At 42.0% G+C, this 9,417-nt stretch overlaps 1 protein-coding gene across 1 annotated transcript; it reads left to right on the forward strand.

Moving 5' to 3' along the window:
- Positions 1-11: 11 nt before the first annotated feature.
- coq6 (coenzyme Q6 monooxygenase) lies at positions 12-9,143 on the forward strand. The gene is made up of 12 exons (XM_074660329.1): positions 12-356; positions 911-1,045; positions 2,656-2,714; positions 4,553-4,679; positions 5,885-6,015; positions 6,110-6,217; positions 6,491-6,553; positions 6,646-6,753; positions 7,391-7,593; positions 7,784-7,899; positions 8,263-8,429; positions 8,999-9,143. The coding sequence occupies exons 1-12, from the start codon at positions 152-154 to the stop codon at positions 9,026-9,028; spliced, it is 1,452 nt and encodes a 483-aa protein (XP_074516430.1). The 5' UTR covers positions 12-151; the 3' UTR covers positions 9,029-9,143.
- Positions 9,144-9,417: the final 274 nt, after the last annotated feature.

A 9,417-nucleotide genomic window follows, 5' to 3' on the forward strand; every position in this document is an offset into this window, starting at 1 on the left:
GACACGGAACCCGGAAGTACTTCCTACTAGGAGCGTTTGTCAACAGAGGCATGTCTGGATTACAGAAGCTACACATCTAGGACACACTCAAGGTCTGTGTGATTGTCATAGGACAATATCCAGACTCTCCTCTCATAAGAAGACAGAAATCATGCACAAGCTCACAAGGGCGACGCTGGCCTTAAACGGACTTGGCCGGTGTTTTGTGGCAGAGAAGCATTTATCTGCTATAAAAATCACCAGCAGTCGAGGGTTAGTGTGTGCAGAACCAGACCACGATCCTGGCAAGAATGAGGTTTATGATGTTATTATATCCGGTGGTGGAATGGTTGGATCTGCAATGGCATGTTCCCTAGGTGAGTGACGACCTCACCTGTACCACAGTTTGACATGTGGCTTCAGCTATTATTAACCTGTCACAGGAGTTGACAAAAACCTGCATTTCTTTGGATAAACCCCTAGAAACATGTAATAATAACTCTAAAGCTACTAATATAAATATATATATATAAACTCTGAGATGTGATGCAATGAGAAAAACATGTAGAGCCACATTTTATGATACCAGAAGTACCTAAACACACACAGCTTCACCATTAGATGTCACATTTAAATTAAAAAGTAGTGTTATCAGGAGTTGACGAAAACATGCATGTCTTTGGGTAAACCTTTTGAGACATGTAATAATAACTCTAAAAGCTACTAAATATAAATATATATACTGTATATATAAACTCTGAGATGTGATGCAATGAGAAAAACATGTAGAGCCACATTTTATGATATCAGAAGTACTTAAACACACACAGCTTCACCATTAGATTCTTTTATTTTTACTGTAGCACTGCAGAGACTCAATCTTAAATATGTGCTGACATTTTTTATACAATATTTACATGAATTTTGACAGGCATGGAACCCAACTTGGAGGGTAAGAAGATTCTTCTGCTTGAAGCAGGCAACAAGAAAGTGATTGACAAGGTCCCAGACACCTACAGCACCAGAGTCAGCTCCATCAGTCCAGGCTCTGCCGCCCTCCTCAGTGGTACAGTATACACACAACCTGACACACAAAAAAAATATCACTGTTAAATGGTTTATAACTTATTTTTGTTGTGTTCTTTGTACATTTAAAAAGGCCGTTTCACCCAAGACAGAAAATATATCAAAAAGTTATTTCTGTGGTGACTAACTTCCTTCCTGTGAGAAGCATGTGGTGCCTGACTAAGAAATGACTCCCACATATTGAGCAAGGGATCAGACACTGTCCAGTCACCCGGGTTTAGCAGGGATCATATCTGACCTTATTTGTTCCTCCCTGTAACTTTAGCCAGGCTTGATGGACTCATCTGTGAAACTATCTTTGTAATATCAGTCCAGACCAGTGCATTTTGTTATTTCACGCTTTCAGTCTACCTGTATGTGCTGACACATACAACTACTGTTTAACACACATACTTCTCACCTATGACCCATATGATAGTTTAAAGAGATTCTTTTTCAAGTGTCAATTCACATTATTTTCTCACTTACCCCTAAAAACAAATAGGTTAAAATGTCTCAAAAAGGATTCACCTTTTTCATTTGAGCTAGCAGACAATAATCATTTGGCAAAATTACGTTGATTGTTGGACACATCAAGTTCATCCACATTTATCCTGATTCAGGTCTTAAAATAACAAAAATTACAATATCTCCCCAGTAGATCATACATTACAATGCACCTTGATAATAGTTTAAGTATCGGTGAGAGACAGAGAGGCTGAATTTTTGCTTAACATATCAAATCACTCCGCTCTCTTGCATTATTTGTGTACCGTTTATTGACTTCACAGTGTTTACCCCTTTTATCTGATCAGAGACTGTGTTCCTGAAATGTCAATAGAGAATTTGAAATGAATGCAGTGGTGCAAGTGTGAGGGAGTTTATTCAAAACATTGTGCTTGTCTGTGACCTCATTACCTTTCACTGGCACCTGCGCAAAAAGTAAAAGGCACTACTACCACTTTTAAGACTTTTTAAAAAAAAGGAAGGGCTTTAAAGGTGGAGTCAGCGATTCTAATTCAATACATTTTTTGTCAAATTCAACGAATATCTCCTCACTGCTAACTGTCTGTTCTGTGTGTGCGCTGAAAAAAAAAATCCGGCGTTCATGCACAGCCCTGATTCTGTTAATGGAAAACAAACAAAGTGGCACTATTCCAGCCAATCAGCAACAGGGGGAGTTCATGCTTGTGCACCAAACGGGAAAGGCCATGGATGTATAAAGAGAAAAGCAGTGGAAACAAGAGGGCAGGTAAATCTGGAGGGGGGTATTTGTTTGGGTGTTGAGTTCAAATATCAACAATCTTTCTCCCGAATCACAGACTCCACCTTTAACTCATCTTCAGCTGACCAGAGGAAAACACATCCTCATTGTTGGATTTGCATCTGGTTGTTGGTCCCAGTGCTGCTAAATTCTATCCAGTTCAGCTCAGACTTAACCCCGATGACAAATACTAGTTGGACCAACTTCCACTGATTTTTGTTAAAATTCAGCCAATTCATGTTTGACTTTCAGAGTATGATTACAATTATTTGTAATACAGTAGGCATACGTTGTTGGTTTAAATTAGTATTGTAATCGTTTTGAAATCTGTGTCTGTGCACACACAGGTATTGGAGCATGGGAGAACATCACAAAGATGAGGTGCAAGCCTTATAAAAGGATGCAGGTATGTTGATCTTCAGCTCACTATTACATTAAGTTGCTTTTTGGAATCTGCGAAACACAAGGGTGTAGTAACTGCCACCGTACTGCTATGTCAAAAGTTCAAGCAAAAAATAACCAGAGCATCTCAAATGCCAAAATCCTTCTCTTACACAACTTGAGTTTTTCTGCATATGTCCTCCAGACTTTTCTAATTTACCGGCATACTGTATGTATTTCTGTTATCCATCAATCACAGTGACTGCACCATACAATTTGTGGAGAGAACAATCTGTGACACTCAGCTTCTACTCAGTCATTCAGCTTAATGAACAAGCAACAAGATACTATATCATATAATCATGTTCATGCTATGTAATTGTTCACATAAAAATGGCTGGAAACAGAGGTTTCATGTAATGCCGCATTTTGTTCATTCCTTTGTGCAGTTTATGCCTTTTTTAGTAGCTTTGCAGGATCTGTGGCACAAAGGGATGCCAAAGAAAACAAGGTATATTTAAAAAAAATAAAAATAAAAAAAAGGCCATTTCCTGGCATATTCAAATTCCCGTACGGCTCTTTGACCATGCTTGTTTATTTATTAAAGCCATGTTTTCTATGAAGAGTAAATCATTTTTGACGTTTTCAAATTGGTACTCGTTCCCCACATCGTATAATTATGAAGATTCATGTGAACAACGGGAAGAAGATGAAAGATTAGAAGACCGGTTGTTTGCTGCAAAGTGAACCCGCTTTATGGTTGTGGGTGCAGGCTCAGGCCGTCTTGTAAGATGTGGTCTGTGTGTACCAAACACTCGACCGCAGGGTTTCTCTCTGGGCCTAAGATGTCATCATGCAGTGCCTTACAGTGATTATGGTAGTGTACCTCTCCCATTATACCTTCACTCAGCTACCGCTGCTTTGGCTTGTTTGTTCATTGAATTTCAGTCACATACATCTCACCAAGTATGTACTGGATGTCAGCTCTATATAACATTCTTTCCATGCAGTAAAATGCCCCTATACCTTAAATGTCCAACAAGCATTGAGGGTTTAGATTTGAAACAGAAGTTTTTGCCATCATTTTGGGTCATTTTGCCCAGATTTTTCTCTATAAAGTTGCGAGGAAGTGTATTGTTTATATCTTAAAGTATGTCGTTACTGATTCTACCCCAACACTGCATCATGTCACCCAGCATTAAACAAAACCAAAACAATTTTTGGGCTGGCCTCAGTAAATCTTTCTCCCCAACCACTTATCACAAGTTGCAAACCCACTGCCATTAGTGGTTTTCTGTAGGGTATATCCCCCTACTTTATGGCAAGTTGGAAAAAAGTAGCGCAGCACCATATTACTGCAGAATGATGGGGTTTGTCACCATAGTTACAACCCAGGAGAGGATTAACCTTGTACAAACACTTTTCACCACCTCATGTTTAACTCAAACAGTACTTTCAGGGTTGGAATTACAGTAACCTAAAACTGTATCTCATTCTGCCGCTTTCGGTTGCGGATAAATATTGACCCGCTCTTTATGTTCACAAACATGTCATTTGTTATTTGTGTTTCCAAGAGAATGTTTGCAAAAATCCACATCACAAAATGTCATTTGGTCCTCCACCTCAGAGAGCGCCATTAAGCTGAAGTCAGCCGACCAGCCAGAGGGGTGTTGGTGACCCTCATCGCTCTGGGTTTGATGTATGTAGGCTGTGCCAACCTCCGACAGCAGCTTACAACTTTGATGTGTTCAGCTCAATGAAGCGCCACTTCTCTGCCCAGCTATATATAGGGAGAGGGGATGCATAATTGCTGCATTTAAGGATAGACTTGTAGACCGCAGGCATAATGAGTCTCTCATTTAGGTTTGGGATGCCTGCTCAGATGCCCTGATCACATTCGATAAGGAGGACCTGCAGAACGAGATGGCATACATCGTGGAGAACGACATCGTTGTGGCTGCGCTCACTAAACAGCTGGACAGCCTGTCCGGTAAGCACAGCATTTTATGATTAAAACATGAAGCCCAACACAGTAAGCAGCAGTGCCCTGTCAGACCTCTTGATTCCTGTTCCATCTGCCTAATGGAAGCCGAGTTTGGCAGCTAATGCCACCACATTTATTCCATCCTGTCCCCAGGTTCTGTTTGTTTGCACTCTCTCCCGGTGACTGTTTTTATAGACAAGTTAAGCCCTTGGAGCCGCTCATGTTTTTCCTGCAATTTCAATCAAAGCCTCACATTTTGGGAACTGCAGGGCCCCGGCACCCTCCGAGGACACGTGAAGTGGTCCAGTGACCTATTTAAAGCTGCCATGTGCTCCCAAGCTTTGCCACCTCTTAGGACACTAAAGCGCTGACAGTGTATATTGTTCTATTGCTGTTGACATTAGACCAACTTTTGTGAGATTCCCAAATAAAACTCTCAAGCTCTGCTATGTGCCTGACAGTTAAAGTGGCATATTTATAAACAGTTTTTCAACATTTTGCACCAAACAACGGATGTGTGGTTACGGCACGTTTTTTGCCTCATGTGCCTCCCATTCGTCCTCTTCTCTCTCTCTGTCCTCTCATTTTATCCGGGGTGCTGTTATGCTCACGATGCAGTACATGAAAAGTGTGCCCTACACCAGCTGGTTTCAATGTAATCCTGCTCTCAAAATCCCTGGAAACCCGTATTTTACATTTGTGTTCAGGAACCAGAAGCCGTTCTGTAGATGGGTCCCGCTCCAAGTCGGCATGAGCCAGCGTAGCTCAGGATCCTTTCATGTTTGGGATGTCCAGCTGCTGATATTTTAGGAATAGGGGCCGTGTTAACGCAAAAAGCTAACAAGCTGGCAGCATGTGCAAAGTGTGGCGTGGTGTTCTTGTAGATAAACACTATTAGTTAGGTCAATGTGGCAGGCCAAGACCATTAAGAAGATTGTCAAATGTAAACTTTTGCAAGCACCAGAGAGGAAAACCAGTGGTGTTTTATGAAGTTGTTTATAGACCTTCAACTGCTTTTGGCTGCAGAGAAACCATCCTCTCGTTTTGATGGAAAAACACACAGATTTAGCGTAATGATATATACACGGGACCAAGTTTGATCCTTTTGTTGTGTGAGTCACAACGGTTGTCATTTTATTTTAAGAGCCACTGCTTTTTATATTTTCTTCTGCCTTTGTAGTCACCGGTTTTATGTGCTTGTTGTCTGTCAGATAACGTGCAAGTTAAGTACAGGTCCAAGGTGGTGAAGTACGCGTGGCCCGTTCCCCAGCAGACAGCAGACTCCATCCCGTGGGTCAAGGTCACGTTGGCCAGCGGAGAAACTGTTCAGACCAAACTGCTGGTCAGTTTGATTCCATCATCACACACTGTAGTTTTTCATCTGTTCTTGTCGTTTGTGTTTTTTATCGTTTCCCTTTTCCTCATCTGCTTCCCAGATTGGTGCAGACGGACCAAACTCAATGGTTCGGCAGGCGTTGGGGATACCCACGGTCAAGTGGAATTATGACCAATCTGCTGTGGTCGCTGTGCTGCACCTATCAGAGGTGAGTATCACATTCAACGTACAGTATTTATCATTTGTACACTCAAATATTTAAGCAAGCGTTACTGGATGTTACTGAGTTTTGAATTTACTATGTCGTGTTTTTGATCGTGATTTTAATGTCACATCTGAGAACAACACACCCACCCAGAAGTACCCTTTGTGATATCTTGTTTTTATGTGCAAGTTATATAATTATAATGTATGCCATACAATTCAATGCCACAATACTTCAGTATGATATTTAATTTAATATGATTTATGTGTTGGACAGCCCACAGAGAACAATGTCGCATGGCAGAGGTTCCTCCCAACAGGACCCATTGCAATGTTACCGGTAATATATCTTATATATCTTATATTATTTACTGCAGTATCCGTCTGTATAAGTTTGATCACGCTTCAACGACCATGCTCTGTGCCTTGCAGCTGTCGGACACAGAGAGCTCTCTGGTGTGGTCAACCAGCCATCGGCTGGCAGAGGAGCTGCTGGATCTGGATGAGGAGAGCTTTGTTGACGCTATCAACTCTGCCTTCGTGAGTCTCGCTCTAACCATTATACTGCTGATGTTGTATTCATAGTCACATTTCACATCTGTCAGGAAGATGTTGTGACATTTCTGTATTTGTGTGTACTACATGTGGCAAGGGTTCTCCATAGACTCACTCTAGTGTTTTGTGTGACTCATACAAACAATGCTGTCATTGTTTTGCCCAAACTGTATACTAATATTTCACAAAGGGAATGATATACCTATCCATTCTTTTATGTTTGGAGAAACTCCCTTTTCCCAAGCTGGCTATTTTTACTGGGCCTGGTGATGGACGGGGTCACCACGGTTGAGTCACGTTTGGTTTCAGGCCTGGTTTGCTAATTAAACCTGTGGTCTCCCAGTGTCGACCATTACTGCATGGAATGTTTTTCAAACAGAGCTAATTCAACTGCATAGCCTGGCCGGCATCTTCTTTTAATTAGCCCAGCTCCCGAAGCCCTGCCAAACCAGTTAGTAAGGGAGGGGAAAAAAGAGCACTTTCGCTGGCGTGGAGTTCAGCTTTGCTCCTATGTCAGCTAATTTCTTTGTCCACTCTTTTTTTTTTTCTCTCTCTTCTGGTCAGTTTTCATTCTCTGTGAATATGTCTCTTTCTTCTTGCCTGTCTGTGTGTGCACTAACAGTGGAGTAATGAGAACCAGTCAGAGCTGATTGAGACGGCTGGCTCTCTGTTCCGAAGCGCCCTGTCGGCCATCATGCCGTCTGCAGGTTCGCCTCGACAGCTTCCCCCGAGCGTGGCAGGGATCGGCCCAAAGAGCAGGGTCATGTTTCCTCTGGGCATCGGTCATGCATCAGAGTACATCAGGCACCGCGTGGCTCTCATAGGGTAAGATAGGCATAATGAAAGTAATGGCCTGCACATTAACACGTATATGTTTTGTAAGTGAAGACAATGATTGAAAAAGTCCTAAAAATCAACTTGATACGCTGTTCATTGTTGCCTAAACTAATGTTTTACTTCACACTTTACTTTCACTTACACTATGAATAAAATAGCATACTGTTTGTCTTTGCAGGGATGCAGCCCATCGTGTACATCCTCTGGCGGGTCAGGGAGCCAACCTGGGCTTCGGGGATGTGGCTTGCCTCACACAGCTCCTGAGCCAAGCAGCCTTTGACGGGAAGGACCTGGGTCAGTGAGAACTCTAAACAGACACAAGCGCTGCAACCATTGCACAGTGGTTTCCCCTAAGCTCTTTTCCATAGCCCCAACTCAAACGCATGCTGTTGATCTGATTTATAAAAAGCCTCAGCTTTTCCGGCAACATTTATTTGATGTTTTTTTTCTGTTCATTCTGCCAGGAACTATATGTAAGTTGCTTTTCATAAAAAAATGAAATCCTATTATGAGATATTGTGTTTATTTTTTCCACTGTTAAATGTGCTCAAGTCAAAATAGCACCAGTGTAGTGACTTAATGCAGAAAACATATGACAGACGAGCTTAAACTATGTCCTCATCTTTTAACCCCCAGTCTTTGTTTTTTATTTTGCAGGAGCGATGCAGCACTTGTTGGGATACGAAACTGAACGCCAGCGACACAATCTGCCCATGATGGCTGCCATCGACCTCATGAAGCACCTTTACTCCACTAACGCCGCTCCTCTCGTCCTCCTACGCACGTTTGGTGTGCAGGCCACCAACATGCTCCCGGCGCTAAAAGTAAGCTCCCTCCCTTATAGCCGCTACTTCCAAACATGTCCTCCTGCACATCGAAGTGAACCTGGCCATCACTCAGATAATATCAACCACCTATCAAACCCAAGCTCCGCCTCCACGCGGACCTCACCCTCCACCCTCTTTTCTGATTACACGGAGCTTTACTTTAGCGGTGTCTATAATTTCCAGGGTTCTGAACCTACTACTATGGCATCTAAGTTTAGCCCCAAATTTAGTGTTACCAAAAGTGTGTGGGTGGGGTGCAGGGCTGGCCCTGGGGCAGCGGACAGCGGTGTTGGCTTGTGTTTTCACACCCCTTTTATTATCGACCACTCATGTGAAATGACTTTATTCCCTACTAAGTGATTCAGACCAACACAACTGTAACTGGTTGTAAAGACAGTTCACTATCGAGGCACAAAAGTTCTTTTTTCCATATTAAATGTTGTGAGTTCACTGGTTTACAGGTCTTGTATAGAGGTCTGCACTGCCACGCACTTGTAACAGGCTTTTAGTAAGCGTGACTCAAAGGTTACAAAGTTTCTGAGTTGATGTCTCTTTTTCCTCTGCAGGAGCAGATCGTGGCGTTTGCGAGCAAGTGATGCATTCGTCATGCTAGGTCGTTGGTGGGTCTTTTAAAAACTGTGAGCTTTACGGGCTGTAAAAATTGTGAATGTAAAAAAAAAAAAAAAGTAATAAAGATATATTTTACTCCTTTGTGATTTGTATTCTTGTGCTTTGAAAATGCAAAATAAATCCACACCGACAACACTACATTGTCTCGGGCATATCTTAACATTTAAAAAGCATAAGGATTGTTGATTTTAAAAGGTTATAATCCTCCACTATTTTGCAAATACAGTTCATAGACCAAGCTCTGAATTATCCAAGAGGTACATTTCTCAGATATGATATGAAGATACGTGAAGCGCTTCATTCTCAGATGGAGGGAACAGTATGCAGACTGTGTAGTGGTGGTTAATTTCATAAA

This window comes from Sebastes fasciatus, chromosome 15 (genome assembly GCF_043250625.1).
Source record: "Sebastes fasciatus isolate fSebFas1 chromosome 15, fSebFas1.pri, whole genome shotgun sequence".
NCBI lineage: Eukaryota > Metazoa > Chordata > Actinopteri > Perciformes > Sebastidae > Sebastes > Sebastes fasciatus.

Coding starts and splice junctions, on each gene's coding strand:
- coq6 (XM_074660329.1), top strand. CDS start 152: ATGCACAAGCTCACAAGGGCGACGCTGGCCTTAAACGGACTTGGCCGG. Junction 357..910: donor TGCAATGGCATGTTCCCTAG/GTGAGTGACGAC, acceptor GAATTTTGACAG/GCATGGAACCCAACTTGGAG. Junction 7,900..8,262: donor CTTTGACGGGAAGGACCTGG/GTCAGTGAGAAC, acceptor TTTATTTTGCAG/GAGCGATGCAGCACTTGTTG.